The sequence below is a fragment of the Heptranchias perlo genome, chromosome 44 (assembly GCF_035084215.1).
Source record: "Heptranchias perlo isolate sHepPer1 chromosome 44, sHepPer1.hap1, whole genome shotgun sequence".
In the NCBI taxonomy this organism is placed as follows: Eukaryota; Metazoa; Chordata; class Chondrichthyes; order Hexanchiformes; family Hexanchidae; genus Heptranchias; species Heptranchias perlo.
Window position 1 is genome coordinate 6,622,814 of NC_090368.1, and position 20,488 is coordinate 6,643,301.

The 20,488-nt window shown below is 49.8% G+C and overlaps 2 protein-coding genes across 2 annotated transcripts in view; one reads left to right on the top strand and one right to left on the bottom strand.

Moving 5' to 3' along the window:
* The window catches only part of dcst1 (DC-STAMP domain containing 1), a 29,265-nt gene extending 18,905 nt beyond the window's left edge, over nt 1–10,360 (top strand). The window contains exons 10-13 of the mRNA XM_067976040.1: nt 1,751–1,867; nt 3,027–3,169; nt 4,307–4,420; nt 8,253–10,360. Coding sequence (XP_067832141.1) covers nt 1,751–1,867; nt 3,027–3,169; nt 4,307–4,420; nt 8,253–8,504 — 626 coding nt within the window. The 3' untranslated portion in view covers nt 8,505–10,360. The remainder of the gene's footprint in view (nt 1–1,750; nt 1,868–3,026; nt 3,170–4,306; nt 4,421–8,252) is intronic.
* dcst2 (DC-STAMP domain containing 2) overlaps nt 1–11,916 on the bottom strand; it is an 80,658-nt gene extending 68,742 nt beyond the window's left edge. Inside the window, 2 exon segments of the mRNA XM_067976066.1 lie at nt 8,216–8,401; nt 11,758–11,916. The gene's annotated coding sequence lies outside the window, so the exon portion shown is untranslated.
* Nucleotides 11,917–20,488: the final 8,572 nt, after the last annotated feature.

Here is a 20,488-nt window from a genome sequence, read left to right on the forward strand (position 1 = left end):
CACAATTCACAATTCGGTACCTTTCTAACTCCTAGAAAGGTACGGGTGATCTGGGAGGTTGTTCAGGGCATCCCATAATCGTGTTGCTGCTCACGTAGCAAATCAGTTGGCGATAATGGGGACCCTCCACCTCCTAGTGATCCTCACCCCTGTAATGTTAGACTGAATCCCATTCATTGAGCACAGCAGGGGTTTTAGCTAAACGCGGTGTCGGTGCTACGACTCACATGCCAAGGTGGTTCCTTGTTTGAGGCGCAAGTTTTGATGGGCAGCTCAGTGAGCCAATCCTCAACTCAGAGACCCGGGAAGGGGCAAAGGTTAAGCATTTGGCTTTCCCTATCTCTCTCTCCCTCTCCCCCTTTGCCCGCTCCCTGAAAAAAAACAACAGCAGGCAGGAGGTTTGTATCTGGAATAGTCAGAGAGAGAGACAGGTGGGTCTTTAGGTTAGTGCCAGTCAGCCAGTGATACTGACTTGTAAAGTAAAGTCAGCTGATATCAGGGGCAAAATTTGTGAAATTTATCATCTTTAATGTTACGAGAAGTGAATAGAAAATTTATAATCCACACGAGCCTCCTCCCTCCCTACTTCATCTCCCCCTCTCCCCCTATCCTTCTATTCCTTTCTCCCTCATGTGTTTATCGAGCTTCCCCTTAAATCCATCTACACTATTCACCTCAACCACTCCATGTGGGAGTGAGTTCCACATTCTCACCACTCTCTGGGTAAAGAAGTTTCTCCTGAATTCCCCATTGGATTTATTGGTGACTCTCTTATATTTATGGCCCCCTAGTTCTGGTCTCCCCCCACAAGTGGAAACATCTTCTCTATGTCTACCCTATCAAATCCTCTTGTAATTTTAAAGACCTCTATCAGGTCACCCCTCAGCTTTCTCTTTTTCTAGAGAAAAGAGCCCCAGCCTGTTCAGTCTTTCCTGATAGTTATAACCTCTCAGTTCTGGTACCATCCTTGTAAATCTTTTTTGCACCTTCTCCAGTGCCTCTATATCCTTTTTATAATATGGAACATCAATTATTTATTAGCCTCTGACGATGGTGCTTTTGTTACTCAGACTCTCACCCTGCGTCCCTTTTGCATTAAAGGATTTGATAGGGTCGATCGAGAGAAACTATTTCCTCTGGCGGGGGGAGTCCAGAACAAGGGGGCAGAACCTTAAAATTAGAGCCAGGCCGTTCAGGGGTGATGTCAGGAAGCGCTTCTTCACACAAAAGGGAGTGGAAATCTGGAACTCTCTCCCCCAAAAGAGCTGTTGAGGCTGGGGGTCAATTGAAAATTTCAAAACTGAGATTGATAGATTTTTGTTGGGTAAGGGGATTAAGGGTTAGGGAACCAAGGCGGGGAGATGGGGTTAAGATGCAGATCAGCCATGATCTAATTGTTGATGGAACAGGCTCGAGGGGCTGAATAGCCTAATCCTGTTCCTATGTCCCTGTATTCGTTATTCTATATCCCTGTGTCCCTATAACCCTGTGTATCTATTTCCATATGTTCCTATGTATCTATGTCCCTGTATCCCTATGTCTCTATATCGTTATGTCTCTATGTCTCTGTTCCTACGTTCCTATATCCCTATGATGTTCCTATATCTCTATGTCCCGATGTCCCGATGTCCCTATGTCCCGATGTCCCTATGTCCCGATGTCCCTATGTTCCTATATCTCCATGTCCCGATGTCCCTATGTCCCGATGTCCCTATGTTCCTATGTTCCTATGTCTCTATGTTCTCCGCAGAGAGCCACCACCTCGAGATCAAGGTTGGTGGGACATCCATCCTGGCCAATCTAATCCGAAGAGCTGTCTCCGCCTTCAACACCTCGCTCGATGTGAAGATGGAATCCAACAACTTGCGTAAGTCAGGATCGCTCGTTCGCAGTGAGAACGCGGGGGGGGGGGTTGGGGGCCGAGGCTGCCGCCCGGTGCAGAGGAACGGAGAGCTTGACCCCCAATCTGAAATAGGAAAGGTCTAACGGGGGGGGGGGGGGAACCCCGATCTGAAATAGGAAAAGGGAACTGGGGGGCGTGAACCCCAATCTGAAATAGGACAAGAGAACTGGGGGGTGTGAACCCCAATCTGAAATAGGACAAGAGAACTGGGGGGTGTGAACCCCAATCTGAAATAGGACAAGAGAACGGGGGTGTGAACCCCAATCTGAAATAGGACAAGAGAACGGGGGGGTGTGAACCCCAATCTGAAATAGGACAAGAGAACTGGGGGGTGTGAACCCCAATCTGAAATAGGACAAGAGAACTGGGGGGTGTGAACCCCAATCTGAAATAGGACAAGAGAACTGGGGGGTGTGAACCCCAATCTGAAATAGGACAAGAGAACTGGGGGGTGTGAACCCCAATCTGAAATAGGAAAAGGGAACTGGGGGGGGTGAACCCCAATCTGAAATAGGAAAAGGGAACTGGGGGGGTGAACCCCAATCTGAAATAGGAAAAGGGAACTGGGGGGGTGAACCCCAATCTGAAATAGGAAAAGGGATCGGGGGTGTGAACCCCAATCTGAAATAGGACAAGAGAACTGGGGGTGTGAACCCCAATCTGAAATAGGAAAAGGGATCGGGGGTGTGAACCCCAATCTGAAATAGGACAAGAGAACTGGGGGTGTGAACCCCAATCTGAAATAGGAAAAGGGATCGGGGGGGTGAACCCCAATCTGAAATAGGACAAGAGAACTGGGGGGTGTGAACCCCAATCTGAAATAGGAAAAGGGAACTGGGGGGTGTGAACCCCAATCTGAAATAGGACAAGAGAACTGGGGGGTGTGAACCCCAATCTGAAATAGGAAAAGGGAACTGGGGGGTGTGAACCCCAATCTGAAATAGGACAAGAGAACTGGGGGGTGTGAACCCCAATCTGAAATAGGAAAAGGGATCGGGGGGTGAACCCCAATCTGAAATAGGACAAGAGAACTGGGGGTGTGAACCCCAATCAGATCACATTATGGTGCCATTTGAAGTCTGATATTAATATTAATATTCCGTTCTTTGTGTCTGTTTTTCAGATTGCCTCCCTGTACCTCACAAGATATTGAAAGAGACTGTGATTATCACTGTGATACCCACGGTCGGCATTATTCTGTTCTGCTTCCTCCAAGTCTACAGCTTCAGGTTACGCAGGGTCATTGCATCTTTCTGCTTTCCACAGGTAAGCGTCTCGTCTCCCCTCCTCAACGTGTCCGGGCCCGTCCGAGATTGCGCTCCCACAGCTGCACTCACCTCTCTCCCTCCATTAACTTGAGCTCATCGAAAGTTCTGCTGACCGACGTTGGCTTCTGGTTACGGACGTCTAGATTTTAAAATTCTAATCCACGTGTTCAAATCCCTCATAAAAACAGTCATGCAATCTGAAGGAGGCCGTTCAGCCCATTGTGCCTGTGCTAGCTCTTTGAAAGAGCTATTCAATTAATCCCTCCCCCCCTGCTCTTTCCCCGTAGCCCTGCAAATATTTCCTTCTGAAGTATTTATCCAATTCCCTTTTGAAAGTTATTATTGAATCTGCTTCCACTGCCCTTTCAGGCAGCGCATTCCAGATCAGAACAACTCGCTGCGTCAAAAAAATTTCCCCTCACTGCACTTCAAAAGGTCATTCAGTAGGTGCCACACTTGGAGACATTTAAATCGTGTGATAAGGTCCAAAATGAAGTATTTCTGTATTTCTTTTTGTCTTTATCAGAGAAATTTCAAAGGAAATTTACCAGAATGGTACCAGGGATGAGGGACTTCAGTTATGTGGAGAGACTGGAGAAGCTGGGATTGTTCTCCTTCGAGCAGAGAAGGTTAAGGGGAGATTTAATCGAGGTGTTCAAAATTATGAGGGGTTTTGATAGAGTAAATAAGGAGAAACTGTTTCCAGTGGCAGGAGGGTCGGGAACCAGAGGACACAGATTGACGATAATTGGCAAAAGAGCCAGAGGGGGAGATGAGGAGAATTTTTTTAACGCAGCGAGTTGTTCTGATCTGGAATGCGCTGCCTGAAAGGGCGGTGGAAGCAGATTCAATAATAACTTTCAAAAGGGAATTGGATAAATACTTGAAAAGGAAAAATTTGCAGGGGTATGGGGGAGAGTGGGACTGATTGGACAGCTCTTTCAAAGAGCTGGCACAGGCCCGATGGGCCGAAAGGCCTCATTCTGTGCTTTATGATTCGACCTGCCGCTTCCGCCCAGTCGCTGTGACCTGCATGTTGCCCGGGTGGGGAGGAATCCTCCCATTGAATGTAGCCAGTGCTGCTTGTCTGGCACAGCGTGCGGGATCTCATCAACTCCCTACTCTTGCGTTGCAGAGGGAGAAAAAGCGAGTGCTGTTCCTGTACAACGAATATCTGCGCAAACGCATCGCGTACGCTGAGACCCAGCGCAAGAAAATCCTCCTGCAGGCACGCAAAAAGCAGCTTTGGGTAAGGGGAGAATCTCCCACCAATTACAGTCTCCCTGTTTATTGTCATGATGGTCCACCTCTGAACCCCTCGATTAGATTCCAGTCTGTAACTCACTCCCGGGTATCTGTTATTCTATATAGAAACCCCCCGAACCCCTCGATTAGATTCCAGCCTGTAACTCACTCCCGGGTATCTGTTATTCTATATATAAACCCCCCGAACCCCTCGATTAGATTCCAGCCTGTAACTCACTCCCGGGTATCTGTTATTCTATATATAAACCCCCCGAACCCCTCGATTAGATTCCAGCCTGTAACTCACTCCCGGGTATCTGTTATTCTATTTATAAACCCCCCCGAACCCCTCGATTAGATTCCAGCCTGTAACTCACTCCCGGGTATCTGTTATTCTATATATAAACCCCCCGAACCCCTCGATTAGATTCCAGCCTGTAACTCACTCCCGGGTATCTGTTATTCTATATATAAACCCCCCGAACCCCTTCATTAGATTCCAGTCTGTAACTCACTCCCGGGTATCTGTTGTTCTATATATAAACCCCCCGAACCCCTCGATTAGATTCCAGTCTGTAACTCACTCCCGGGTATCTGTTATTCTATATATAAACCCCCCGAACCCCTCGATTAGATTCCAGTCTGTAACTCACTCCCGGGTATCTGTTATTCTATATATAAACCCCCCGAACCCCTCGATTAGATTCCAGCCTGTAACTCACTCCCGGGTATCTGTTATTCTATATATAAACCCCCCGAACCCCTCGATTAGATTCCAGCCTGTAACTCACTCCCGGGTATCTGTTATTCTATATATAAACCCCCCGAACCCCTCGATTAGATTCCAGTCTGTAACTCATTCCCGGGTATCTGTTATTCTATATATAAACCCCCCGAACCCCTCGATTAGATTCCAGCCTGTAACTCACTCCCGGGTATCTGTTATTCTATATATAAACCCCCCGAACCCCTCGATTAGATTCCAGCCTGTAACTCACTCCCGGGTATCTGTTATTCTATATATAAACCTCCCGAACCCCTCGATTAGATTCCAGCTTGTAACTCACTCCCGGGTATCTGTTATTCTATATATAAACCTCCCGAACCCCTCGATTAGATTCCAGCCTGTAACTCACTCCCGGGTATCTGTTATTCTATATATAAACCCCCTGAACCCCTCGATTAGATTCCAGCCTGTAACTCACTCCCGGGTATCTGTTATTCTATATATAAACCTCCCGAACCCCTCGATTAGATTCCAGTCTGTAACTCACTCCCGGGTATCTGTTATTCTATATATAAACCCCACGAACATCCTCGATTAGATTCCAGCCTGTAACTCACTCCCGGGTATCTGTTATTCTATATATAAACCCCCCGAACCCCTCGATTAGATTCCAGTCTGTAACTCACTCCCGGGTATCTGTTATTCTATATATAAACCTCCCGAACCCCTCGATTAGATTCCAGCCTGTAACTCACTCCCGGGTATCTGTTATTCTATATATAAACCCCCCGAACATCCTCGATTAGATTCCAGCCTGTAACTCACTCCCGGGTATCTGTTATTCTATATATAAACCCCCCGAACCCCTCGATTAGATTCCAGCCTGTAACTCACTCCCGGGTATCTGTTATTCTATATATAAACCCCCCGAACCCCTCGATTAGATTCCAGTCTGTAACTCACTCCCGGGTATCTGTTATTCTATATATAAACCTCCCGAACCCCTCGATTAGATTCCAGCCTGTAACTCACTCCTGGGTATCTGTTATTCTATATATAAACCCCCCGAACCCCTCGATTAGATTCCAGTCTGTAACTCACTCCCGGGTATCTGTTATTCTATATATAAACCCCCCGAACCCCTCGATTAGATTCCAGTCTGTAACTCACTCCCGGGTATCTGTTATTCTATATATAAACCTCCCGAACCCCTCGATTAGATTCCAGCCTGTAACTCACTCCTGGGTATCTGTTATTTATTCTGCGTCAGAATGTGGGTGTATTTAGGACGGGTGTGTCAGAGTGTGTTTCGGGCGGGTCGGAGGCCGGGTGCGTTTAGGGCGGGTCGGAGGGCGGGTCGGAGGGCGGGTGCGTTTCGGGCGGGTCGGAGGGCGGGTGCGTTTAGGGCAGGTTGGAGGGCGGGTGCGTTTGGGGCGGGTCGGAGGGCGGGTGCGTGTGGGGCGGGTCGGAGGGCGGGTGCGTTTCGGGCGGGTCGGAGGGCGGGTGCGTGTGGGGCGGGTCGGAGGGCGGGTGCGTGTGGGGCGGGTCGGAGGGCGGGTGCGTTTCGGGCGGGTCGGAGGGCCGGTGCGTTTCGGGCGGGTCGGAGGGCGGGTGCGTTTAGGGCGGGTCGGAGGGCGGGTGCGTTTCGGGCGGGTCGGAGGGCGGGTGCGTTTCGGGCGGGTCGGAGGGCGGGTGCGTGTGGGGCGGGTCGGAGGGCGGGTGCGTTTTGGGCGGGTCGGAGGGCGGGTGCGTTTCGGGCGGGTCGGAGGGCGGGTGCGTTTCGGGCGGGTCGGAGGGCGGGTGCGTTTCGGGCGGGTCGGAGGGCGGGTGCGTGTGGGGCGGGTCGGAGGGCGGGTGCGTGTGGGGCGGGTCGGAGGGCGGGTGCGTGTGGGGCGGGTCGGAGGGCGGGTGCGTGTGGGGCGGGTCGGAGGGCGGGTGCGTTTCGGGCGGGTCGGAGGGCGGGTGCGTTTAGGGCGGGTGCGTTTCGGGCGGGTCGGAGGGCGGGTGCGTGTGGGGCGGGTCGGAGGGCGGGTCGGAGGGCGGGTGCGTTTAGGGCGGGTCGGAGGGCGGGTGCGTTTGGGGCGGGTCGGAGGGCGGGTGCGTTTCGGGCGGGTCGGAGGGCGGGTGCGTTTCGGGCGGGTCGGAGGGCGGGTGCGTTTAGGGCGGGTCGGAGGGCGGGTGCGTTTTGGGCGGGTCGGAGGGCGGGTGCGTGTGGGGCGGGTCGGAGGGCGGGTGCGTTTGGGGCGGGTCGGAGGGCGGGTGCGTTTCGGGCGGGTCGGAGGGCGGGTGCGTTTCGGGCGGGTCGGAGGGCGGGTGCGTTTCGGGCGGGTCGGAGGGCGGGTGCGTTTCGGGCGGGTCGGAGGGCGGGTGCGTTTCGGGCGGGTCGGAGGGCGGGTGCGTTTCGGGCGGGTCGGAGGGCGGGTGCGTTTAGGGCGGGTCGGAGGGCGGGTGCGTTTGGGGCGGGTCGGAGGGCGGGTGCGTTTCGGGCGGGTCGGAGGGCGGGTGCGTTTGGGGCGGGTCGGAGGGCGAGTGCGTTTCGGGCGGGTCGGAGGGCGGGTGCGTGTGGGGCGGGTCGGAGGGCGGGTGCGTTTGGGGCGGGTCGGAGGGCGGGTGCGTTTCGGGCGGGTCGGAGGGCGGGTGCTTTTCGGGCGGGTCGGAGGGCGGGTGCGTGTGGGGCGGGTCGGAGGGCGGGTGCGTTTCGGGCGGGTCGGAGGGCGGGTGTGTTTGGGGCGGGTCGGAGGGCGGGTGCGTTTCGGGCGGGTCGGAGGGCGGGTGCGTTTGGGGCGGGTCGGAGGGCGGGTGCGTTTCGGGCGGGTCGGAGGGCGGGTGCGTTTCGGGCGGGTCGGAGGGCGGGTGTGTTTGGGGCGGGTGCGTTTCGGGCGGGTCGGAGGCCGAATGCGTGTGGGGCGGGTCGGAGGGCGGGTGCGTTTGGGGCGGGTCGGAGGGCGGGTGTGTTTGGGGCGGGTGCGTTTGGGGCGGGTCGGAGGGCGGGTGTGTTTCGGGCGGGTCGGAGGGCGGGTGTGTTTCGGGTGGTTTAGGTTCTGTGGTCTATATATGTGGGGACACACTGACCAGTTCACTCTGTTTAACTCCCTGTTCCTGACGGCAGCACCTGCGAGGAGTCGCCGGCTTCCTTCACCGCTCCCTGCCCTGCCTCCGGAGGTTTGTCCGCAAACGTTGTGTGGTCTGCTCCGAGGGGCCGACCGAGACCTCCTACCACTGCCCGAACCCGGGCTGCGGGGCCATGTACTGCCGGGCCTGCTGGAAGGACATGAGACGTTATTGCTTTGCCTGCCTGCCCTTCGAGGAGTTCGTATCGGAGGCCAGCGATCCCGAGAATGACCCAACCTACAGAAACTAATGCTGGTTCCCACATCAACTCAGTCGCCCTCCCCTGCTCCTCCGCGGCGTATGGGAGGGGGAAAGGCAAACGTTTACATTTACCCTGTGCCCCAGAGACACTAATTGAATTACTCGTGGACTTTGTCACTGATGGGGTGTTTCGGCACCTGGTCCAACAACACCTGGATTTTAAAATTCTCATCCTTGTGTTCAAATCCCCTCCATGGCCCTCGCCCCCCTCCCTATCTCTGTAACCTCCTCCATCCCCTACAACCCTCCGAGATCTCTGCACTCCTCCAATTCTGGACTCTTGCGCATCCCCCGATTCCCATCGCTCCACCATTGGCGGCCGTGCCTTCAGCCGCCTGGGCCCTAAGCTCTGGAATTCCCTCCCTAAACCTCTCCGCCTCTCTCTCCTCCTTTAAGACGCTCCTTAAAACCTACCTCTTTGACCAAGCTTTTGGCCACCAGACCTGATATCTGCTTGTGTGGCTCAGAGTCAAATTTTGCCTGCTAATCGCTCCCGTGAAGCGCCTTGGGATGTTTTACGATGTTGAAGGCGCTATATAAATGCAGGTTGTTATTGTCGTTATGAAATTGCTCTCTGGGCCTGAACATTTGCCCCATTTATTTACCCGCAGTTATTTCTCCCATTAATTGATCAATCGTTTAACAGGAGCTTCCCTGATCAGATACAGTGAGGGAGGGTCCATATTCGTTCGAAGGAGTGACAGACTAAGATTGTTTTGTGCAATTGCTTTGGAAAAACATCCAGTATAACTGGCCAAGCGATTGGTGGAGTCTCCCCGAGAGGCTGTTGTTGAATTTCGATTGCAGTTACTGTTTTTTTTTCAAATTCACCTCCTGACGGAGTTGGGACCTGACAGGATGTGGAGCAGGACTTGGACTTGTCGCCAAGGCCCGAAACCCAGGCCTGGTCCAAGGAAGTAAGATCAGGGCCTTCTTTGCTGCTGCTGAAAGCTCATTGGAAATCTCGATAATTAATGATGGGTTTAACTCCAGTGGGAAGGGGCGGAGAGCTGTCCAGCGTAACATGGGGAATGGGGCCCGGGAGAATGGGATGAAATGGTTACCCATAGCAACCAGGGGACTGGGAAGAAATGGTTACCTATAGCAACCAGGGGAATGGGAAGAAATAGCTACCCATAGCAACCAGGGGAATGGGGCCTCGGAGAATGGGATGAAATGGTTACCCATAGCAACCAGGGGAATGGGGCCTCGGAGAATGGGAAGAAATGGTTACCCATAGCAACCAGGGGAATGGGGCCTCGGAGAATGGGAAGAAATGGTTACCTATAGCAACCAGGGGAATGGGAAGAAATAGCTACCCATAGCAACCAGGGGAATGGGGCCTCGGAGAATGGGATGAAATGGTTACCCATAGCAACCAGGGGAATGGGGCCTCGGAGAATGGGATGAAATGGTTACCCATAGCAACCAGGGGAATGGGGCCTCGGAGAATGGGATGAAATGGTTACCCATAGCAACCAGGGGAATGGGGCCTAGGAGAATGGGAAGAAATGGTTACCCATAGCAACCAGAGGAATGGGGCCTAGGAGAATGGGAAGAAATGGTTACCCATAGCAACCAGGGGAATGGGGCTTTGGAGAATGGGAAGAAATGGTTACTCATAGCAACCAGGGGAATGAGGCCTGGGAGAATAGGGTGGATTGGTTACCCATAGCAACTGGGGAAATGGGGCCTGGGAGGGAATTTGTTTTGATCTCGGGATGTGGGCGGCACTGGCAAGACCCTGTCCAATGTCCATTCTGCAGCAACCCTGAGAAGATGGCGGTGGGCCTCCTCATTGAACCGTTGCAGGCCTTGTGGTGATGGTGCTGACGGTTACCCATGGTAACAAGGCTGGGGGGCGGAGGGAGGGTGGAAACGGGGCCTGGCAGAACGGGGGAGGGTGGAATGGGGCATTTTTGAAGCTGCATTTGTGCGACACATACTGGGCAGCACCAACAAATGCTGCCTTTCCCTCTTAATTCCACGACGAGCCTTTGGGTGAAAAGTGTAAATCCCAGCACTCGGGAAGCTCCTGATAAACACAAGTGTCGCGTCCAAATTTGAGAACCTCAGCATTTGAGGAGATTGAGATCCTGCCCAGAAATCTTACTGACACCCAATAATTTCAACAAAAGCTAATGAATCTACTCTGAACACAGAGAAGGTACATTTAAACAGAAACATTAACTGCCCCGAGACATTGGGATTAACACGCAAAGAGTTTGTCAGTTCTACAGAAAACTGCACCTCCCCCCCACGCTCCCTCCACTTGCCTGAATCCCACCCGTCCGACCGTACGATGGTTCGAGGGGGAGCGTGCAACGAGATCTTGGAAACTTCCTGGCGTCAGGCCCATGAACAGAGCCTCCTTAAAATTACTGGCTAATCGAGACTGGGGAAGGAGGGAATCAGTGGTCTTTCTGTGCTATCTCCTTGTCCCAAAGGTTTGTGTTACATGTTCAAAGTTAGTGAATAAACCAATGGTTTGTTACCATGACTTTGCCTTTCTCAGTTGACTTTTTGACGTGCTCGTGCATCTATACGTCGGTGTATTTATGTGTGTATACTCGCACATGTGTGCTTGTGTTTGTGTATATGTTCACGTGTGTATACATGTGTACGTGTCTGTGTGTGTGTGTGCGCCCCTGGGTTCGAGCCCCCACTCCAGAGACTTGAGCCCCATAATCCAGGCCCGACACTCCCAGTGCCAGTACTGAGGGAGTGCCGCACTGTCGGAGGTGCCGTCTTTCGGATGTTAAACCGAGGGCCCCGTCTGCCCCTCTCGGGCGGATGTAAAAGATCCCACGGCCACTATTGGAAGAAGAGCAGGGGGAGTTCTCCCCGGGGCCGATATTTATCCCTCAACCAACATCTCTAAAAAACAGATGATCTGGTCATTCATTTAATTTGCTAATTGTGGGATCTTACTGTGCACAAATTGACGTGTTTCCCACAACAGTGACCAAGCTTCAAAAAGTACCTCATTGGCTGTAAAGCCCTTTGGGACCTCCTGATGTTGCGAAAGGCACGACAGAAAGGCAAGTTCTTTATGTGATATTTTATTTTAAAAACAAACATATTTCTGGTATAAAATTAATTTGGATTAAAATTTTCCCTCGAAAACTTCCTCCCCCTTTAGTTGCAATTCGTCAATCCTTAAATTAGTTGCAGGGATCCTGATACTGAGACTCGCTCCTCGTCCAGATGTGCCTGATGTGAAGAGGTGAAGCATTAATTACCTGAGAAGGTCCTGATACAGATGTGAGAATTTTGAATGCTCCCATTGTCCCAGCTCGGGCACGATATCCCACACAGTGATAGACCAAAGATCGTCACCGGTCATGATGGAGGTAGGTTTCTGAGTGGCAGTCAGCCCACAACAGTGCCCCCAGCCTCCTCTCAGCTCAGCACAGTGCTGCAGGACATCTTTACTGCTCCCATGTACTTTCTTGCATTATCCACTTACAGCCCTCTAATCGAGGGGTTCGGGGGGTTTATATATAGAATAACAGATACCCGGGAGTGAGTTACAGACTGGAATCTAATCGAGGGGTTCGGGGGGTTTATATATAGAATAACAGATACCCAGGAGTGAGTTACAGGCTGGAATCTAATCGAGGGGTTTGGGGGGGTTATATATAGAATTACAGATACCCAGGAGTGAGTTACAGGCTGGAATCTAATCGAGGGGTTCGGGGGGGTTTATATATAGAATTACAGATACCCAGGAGTGAGTTACAGGCTGGAATCTAATCGAGGGGTTCGGGGGGTTTATATATAGAATAACAGATACCCAGGAGTGAGTTACAGGCTGGAATCTAATCGAGGGGTTCGGGGGGATTATATCTAGAATAACAGATACCCGGGAGTGAGTTACAGACTGGAATCTAATCGAGGGGTTCGGGGGGTTTATATATATGAATAACAGATACCCGGGAGTGAGTTACAGGCTGGAATCTAATCAAGGGGTTCGGGCGGTTTATATATAGAATAACAGATACCCGGGAGTGAGTTACAGGCTGGAATCTAATCGAGGGATTCGGGGGGGTTTATATATAGAATAACAGATACCCGGGAGTGAGTTACAGGCTGGAATCTAATCGAGGGGCTCGGGGGGTTTATATATAGAATAACAGATACCCAGGAGTGAGTTACAGACTGGAATCTAATCGAGGGGTTCGGGGGGATTATATATAGAATAACAGATACCCGGGAGTGAGTTACAGGCTGGAATCTAATCGAGGAGTTCGGGGGGTTTATATATAGAATAACAGATACCCGGGAGTGAGTTACAGGCTGGAATCTAATCGAGGGGTTCGGGTTTCATTCTGAACCTTGAGCACAGTCTATTAAAGCCTAAAATAAATTGATAATATATGCTGTGGACCTAGTTGGCCTTTTTTCTGACAGATTTCCCCCCCTCTCCACTGACTCTTGTCGGGCACCAACGAGACTTAGAGGTGACCTGCTCGAGGTCTATAAAATAATGAAGGGGCTGGATATCGTGCCTGTTCAGAGATCGTTCCAGTTTAGCAGATTGGGGTGGTTCAGGGTATTTGAGTTTAAACTATGCAGGAGTCGGAATGGATTAAATATTTGGCGGTTCCCCTTTACCCGGAGAGTACCGAGTCATTGCAATACATCGTCAGCTGGCGTGGTGGGTCCTGACTCTCTGTACACCTACAAGAGGGAGCTGGACCGTTCCTGACTGGAGCAGAGGCCGCATCATCTAGAAGGGGAGTGTCTTTCTCGATAACACTTGTTCCATGAGATCTCCTGGACTGGGTTCGATCGCCTGAGGAGGTCGGAGAGAAAATTCCCAGAGTATTTTTTCCCTTATTTTAAAATTCTCATCCTTGTGTTCAAATGCATGTCCTCGCCCCCCACCCCCTCCCTATCTCTGTAACCCCCTCCAGCCCCTACAACCCTCCGAGATCTCTGCGCTCCTCCAATTCTGGCCTCTTGCCCATCCCCCTGATTTCCATCGCTCCACCATTGGCGGCCGTGCCTTCAGCCGCCTGGGCCCTAAGCTCTGGAATTCCCTCCCTAAACCTCTCCGCCTCTCTCTCCTCCTTTAAGACGCTCCTTAAAACCTACCTCTTTGACCAAGCTTTAGGTCACCTGTCCCTAATATCTCCTTATGTGGCTCGGGGTCAAATTTTGTCTGATTTACGCTCCTGTGAAGCGCCTTGGGGACGTTTTACTACGTTAAAGGCGCTATATAAATGCAGGTGGTTGTTGTTGTTATTGGCCCTGGGTTTTTTCTCTGTTTATCTCTCCCTGGAGATCACATGGCTGCGGGGGTCAGGGGGCAAGTGTCTCGTCACAGTGCTCCAGCCATCATGGTGCGTGGGGCAGCCTTGATGGACCAGGTCATCTCTCGCTGTGCCGTCATTTTGGAAGCTTGTCGCCAAGGATACTCCTGGCCTCGTGCTTCCTGGGGAGAGATCCTGTGCAGGGACAACGGCTGAAATATCCCCCTCCCCAGCCCCAATGGAGCACCCGCATCTGTTGCCCCGCCTGAGATTGACTGGCACAGGGCAGAGCGGAGATGAAAGCATCTGGCTCGGCTCCCCACGAAACAAAGTCCTCGGGGAGTTCAGAGGGCTGGGTCTATTGGATTTTATTGGAGGGGTGGGTGGGCTGGAAGAGTCATTGATCAGATGGCAGCCGTATCTCGGTGGGTATCGCTCTCCCCTCCGAGTCAGAAGGTCGTGGGTTCGAGCCCCCGCTCCAGAGACTCGAGCTCCATAATCCAGGCCCACGCTCCCGGCGCCAGTACTGAGGGAGCGCCGCACTGTCGGAGGTGCCGTCTTTCCAGATGAGACGTTAAACCGAGGGCCCCGTCTGCCCCTCTCGGGTGGATGTAAAAGATCCCACGGCCACTATTGGAAGAAGAGCAGGGGGGGGCGGGGGGGGAGTCCTGGGGCCGATGTTTATCCCTCGACCAACATCACTGAAAACGGATTATCTGGTCATTGTCTCATTGCTGTTTGTGGGATCTTGCTGTGCGCAAATTGGCTGCCACTTTTCCTACATTACAACACTTTATGAGTGTTTCATTGGTTGTAAAGAGCTTTGGGACGTCCTGAGGTCATGAAAGGCGCGATAGAAATGCAAGTCCTTTCTCTCTTTTTCTCTCTTTCTCTCTCTCTTTCTCTTTAGTTGATGATAGCCTCCTCAATGAATGATTATTGCATGAGTCATGTGGAGATAACGGAACCTGGTTAATGCTGACATAAGACGAGGCCTAGCCTTGCAGGCCCGACCCTCTTCCTCATCAGTGAAACGGAAGATCGAGTTGCATTCCTGTTTCGTAATTAAGAATTCCCACTGCAGTGCCAGTGGCTGAATGTGTTTATTCAGTGAGTCACTGAATCAGGAAATTGCCAGGCTCAAAGTCCCGGCCTGTGCTGAGTCCGATGATCTCAGCAGGGACAGGAGCAAGGGGCCAATGGCAGGAAGGGGAGAATCCCCTCTATCATATAAGAAACTTGAGGATGGGAAGGGGCAGGTCTATTAAAGAATGGGGGTGATATTAAAGAATGGGAGGAATAGTACAGAATGGGAGTAATATTGAAGAATGGGAGTAATAGTACAGAATGGGGGTAATAGTACAGAATGGGGGTAATATTGAAGAATGGGGGTAATATTGAAGAATGGGAGTAATAGTACAGAATGGGGTAATAGTACAGAATGGGGTAATAGTACAGAATGGGGGTAATATTGAAGAATGGGGGTAATAGTACAGAATGGGAGTAATATTAAAGAATGGGGGTAATAGTACAGAATGGGGGTAATAGTACAGAATGGGGGTAATATTGAAGAATGGGAGTAATATTGAAGAATGGGGGGTAATAGTACAGAATGGGGTAATATTGAAGAATGGGAGTAATAGTACAGAATGGGAGTAATAGTAACAGAATGGGGGTAATAGTACAGAATGGGAGTAATATTGAAGAATGGGGGTAATAGTACAGAATGGGAGTAATATTAAAAAATGGGGGTAATAAAGAATGGGGGTAATAGTACAGAATGGGGGTAATAGTACAGAATGGGGGTAATATTGAAGAATGGGGGTAATATTGAAGAATGGGAGTAATAGTACAGAATGGGGGTAATAGTACAGAATGGGGGTAATATTAAAGAATGGGAGTAATAGTACAGAATGGGGTAATATTAAAGAATGTGGGTAATAAAGAATTGGGGTAATAGTACAGAATGGGAGTAATAGTAAAGAATGGGAGTAATATTAAAGAATGGAGGTAATATTAAAGAATTGGGGTAATAGTACAGAATGGGAGTAATAGTAAAGAATGGGAGTAATAGTAAAGAATGGGGAATATTAAAGAACGGGGGTAATAGCACAGAATGGGGGTAATAGTACAGAACTGGGGGTAATATTAAAGAATGAGAGTAATATTGAAGAATGGGGGTAATAGTACAGAATGGGGGTAATAGTACAGAATGGGGGTAATATTGAAGAATGGGAGTAATAGTACAGAATGGGGTAATATTGAAGAATGGGGGAATATTGAAGAATGGGGGTAATAGTACAGAATGGGAGTAATATTGAAGAATTGGGGGTAATAGTACAGAATGGGAGTAATAGTACAGAATGGGGGTAATAGTACAGAATGGGGTAATAGTACAGAATGGGGGATATTGAAGAATGGGGGTAATAGTACAGAATGGGGGTATAGTACAGAATGGGTAATATTAAAGAATGGGGGTATAGTACAGAATGGGAGTAATATGAGAATGGGGGTAATAGTACAGAATGGAGTAATAGTACAGAATGGGGGTAATATTGAAGAATGGGGGTAATAGTACAGAATGGGGGTAATAGTACAGATGGGAGGAATATTGAAGAATGGGGTAATAGTACAGAATGGAGTAATATTGAAGAATGGGGGTAATAGTACAGAATGGGAGTAATATTGAAGAATGGGGTAATAGTACAGAATGGGGTAATAGTACAGAATGGGGGAATATTGAAGAATGGGGTAATAGTACAGAATGGGAGTAATATTGAAGAATGGGGGTAATAGTACAGAATGGACTAATATTGAAGAATGGGGGTAATAGTACAGAATGGGGTAATATTGAAGAATGGGGGTAATAGTGAAGAATGGGGGTAATATTGAAGAATGGGAGTAATATTGAAGAATGGGGTAATAGTACAGAATGGGGGTAATAGTGAAGAATGGGGGAATAGTACAGAATGGGGGTAATAGTACAGAATGGGAGTAATATTGAAGAATGGGGGTAATATTGAAGAATGGGGGTAATAGTACAGAATGGGGGTAATAGTGAAGAATGGGGTAATATTGAAGAATGGGGGTAATAGTACAGAATGGGGGTAATATTGAAGAATGGGGGTAATATTGAAGAATGGGGGTAATAGTACAGAATGGGGGTAATAGTGAAGAATGGGGGTAATATTGAAGAATGGGGGTAATAGTACAGAATGGGGTAATATTGAAGAATGGGGTAATATTGAAGAATGGGGGTAATAGTACAGAATGGGGGTAATAGTGAAGAATGGGGGTAATATTGAAGAATGGGGGTAATAGTGAAGAATGGGGGTAATATTGAAGAATGGGGTAATAGTACAGAATGGGGGTAATAGTACAGAATGGGGATAATATTGAAGAATGGGGGTAATAGTACAGAATGGGGGTAATAGTACAGAATGGGGGTAATAGTGAAGAATGGGGGTAATATTGAAGAATGGGGGTAATAGTACAGAATGGGGTAATATTGAAGAATGGGGGTAATAGTACAGAATGGGGTAATATTGAAGAATGGGGGTATAGTGAAGAATGGGGGTAATAGTGAAGAATGGGGTAATATTGAAGAATGGGGTAATAGTACAGAATGGGGGTAATAGTGAAGAATGGGGGTAATAGTGAAGAATGGGGGTAATAGTGAAGAATGGGGGTAATAGTACAGAATGGGGGTAATATTGAAGAATGGGGGTAATAGTACAGAATGGGGGTAATATTGAAGAATGGGGGTAATATTGAAGAATGGGGGTAATAGTACAGAATGGGGGTAATAGTGAAGAATGGGGGTAATAGTGAAGAATGGGGGTAATAGTACAGAATGGGGGTAATATTGAAGAATGGGGTAATAGTGAAGAATGGGGGTAATAGTACAGAATGGGGGGTAATATTGAAGAATGGGGGTAATAGTGAAGAATGGGGGTATAGTGAAGAATGGGGGTAATAGTACAGAATGGGGGTAATAGTGAAGAATGGGGGTAATAGTGAAGAATGGGGGTAATAGTGAAGAATGGGGGTAATAGTACAGAATGGGAGTAATATTGAAGAATGGGGGTAATATTGAAGAATGGAGTATATTGAAGATGGGGGTAATAGTACAGAATGGGGGGTAATATTGAAGAATGGGGGTAATAGTACAGAATGGGGGTAATATTGAAGAATGGGTGGTAATAGTACAGAATGGGGTAATATTGAAGAATGGGGTAATAGTACAGAATAGAGAGCAGCAGTGTCAGAACGAGGCAGTAATTAGGAGACCAGTACTGACAGTGTGGTTAAACATGGGATCTTCCTTGTCTCTGTGTGGCTCAGTACCATATTGGGCAGTACACTGATAGGGGGAATAGCGAAAGACTATTCCTCTGGATGGGGAGTCAGTGACGAGAATGCATCAATTTAAAATGGTCACTGGCCTACACAGAGTGTTGCTGGAGCATGGGCTGCTTTTTTTATATATGGGATGTGGGCGTCATTGCAAGGCCGGCATTTATTGCTACAGGGAATGGGTGAGGCAGAGACAACTGCATCTTAAGGGAAAATTGCATAAATATTTGAAGCAGAGGAAGATACAGGGGTATGGGGAGAGAGCGGGGCAGTGGGATTAGTTGGGGATTGATACAGGGCTATGGGGAGAGAGTGGGGCAGTGGGTATTAGTTTGAGATTGATACAGGGCTATGGGGAGAGAGCGGGGCAGTGGGATTAGTTTGGGGATTGATACAGGGCTATGGGGAGAGAGCGGGGCAGTGGGATTAGTTTGGGGATTGATACAGGGCTATGGGGAGAGAGCGGGGCAGTGGATTAGTTTGGGATTGATACAGGGCTATGGGGAGAGAGCGGGGCAGTGGGATTAGTTTGGGATTGATACAGGGCTATGGGGAGAGAGTGGGGCAGTGGATTAGTTTGGGGATTGATACAGGACTATGGGGAGAGAGTGGGGCAGTGGGATTAGTCTGGGATTGATACAGGACTATGGGGAGAGAGTGGGGCAGTGGATTAGTTTGGGATTGATACAGGGCTATGGGGAGAGAGCGGGGCAGTGGGATTAGTTTGGGATTGATACAGGGCTATGGGGAGAGAGTGGGGCAGTGGGATTAGTTTGGGATTGATACAGGGCTATGGGGAGAGAGTGGGGCAGTGGGATTAGTTTGGGATTGATACAGGACTATGGGGAGAGAGTGGGGCAGTGGGATTAGTTTGGGGATTGATACAGGCTATGGGGAGAGAGTGGGGCAGTGGGATTAGTTTGGGGATTGATACAGGGCTATGGGAGAGAGTGGGGCAGTGGGATTAGTTTGGGGATTGATACAGGGCTATGGGAGAGAGTGGGGCAGTGGATTAGTTTGGGATTGATACAGGACTATGGGAGAGAGTGGGGCAGTGGGATTAGTTTGGGATTGCTCTAGAAAGAGCTGGCACAGACACGATGGGCCGAATGGTCTCCTTCTGTGCTGGATCCTGTCGGGTTCTGTTATTCACTGAGCCATCTGAGACTCTGCAGCAATAGCATGGCGTAGGGTTAAAGTTAATGCTTATTAAAGGTTACATGGAATTTACAGCACAGAAACAGGCCATTCGGCCCTACTGGTCTATCTCGGCGTTTATGCTCCACACGAGCCTCCTCCCTCCCTACTTCATCTCACCCTCTCCCCCTATCCTTCTATTCCTTTCTCCCTCATATGTTTCTACACTATTCACCTCACCCACTCCATGTGGGAGTGAGTTCCACATTCTCACCACTCTCTGGGTAAAGAAGTTTCTCCTGAATTCCTGATTGGATTTATTAGTGACTCTCTTATATTTATGGCCCCCTAGCTCTGGTCTCCCCCACAAGTGGAAACATCTTCTCTACGTCTACCCTATCGAGACCCTTTCATAATCTTAAAGACCTCTATCAGGTCACCCCTCAGCCTTCTCTTTTCTAGAGAAAAGAGCCCCAGCTTGTTCAGTCTTTCCTGATAGTTATAACCTCTCAGTTCTGGTATCATCCATGTAAATGTTTTTTTGCAACTTCTCCAGTGCCTCTATATCATTTTTTTAATAATATGGAGACCAGAACTGTGCACAGTGCTCCAAGTGTGGTCCAACCACGGTATATGGAGACCAGAACTGTGCCCAGTGCTCCAAGTGTGGTCTAACCATGGTGTATGGAGACCAGAACTGTGCCCAGTGCTCCAAGTGTGGTCTAACCATGGTATATGGAGACCAGAACTGTGCCCAGTGCTCCAAGTGTGGTCTAACCATGGTATATGGAGACCAGAACTGTGCCCAGTGCTCCAAGTGTGGTCTAACCATGGTATACGGAGACCAGAACTGTGCCCAGTGCTCCAAGTGTGGTCTAACCATGGTATATGGAGACCAGAACTGTGCCCAGTGCTCCAAGTGTGGTCTAACCATGGTATATGGAGACCAGAACTGTGCCCAGTGCTCCAAGTGTGGTCTAACCATGGTATATGGAGACCAGAACTGTGCCCAGTGCTCCAAGTGTGGTCTAACCATGGTATATGGAGACCAGAACTGTGCCCAGTGCTCCAAGTGTGGTCTAACCATGGTATATGGAGACCAGAACTGTGCCCAGTGCTCCAAGTGTGGTCTAACCATGGTATATGGAGACCAGAACTGTGCCCAGTGCTCCAAGTGTGGTCTAACCATGGTATATGGAGACCAGAACTGTGCCCAGTGCTC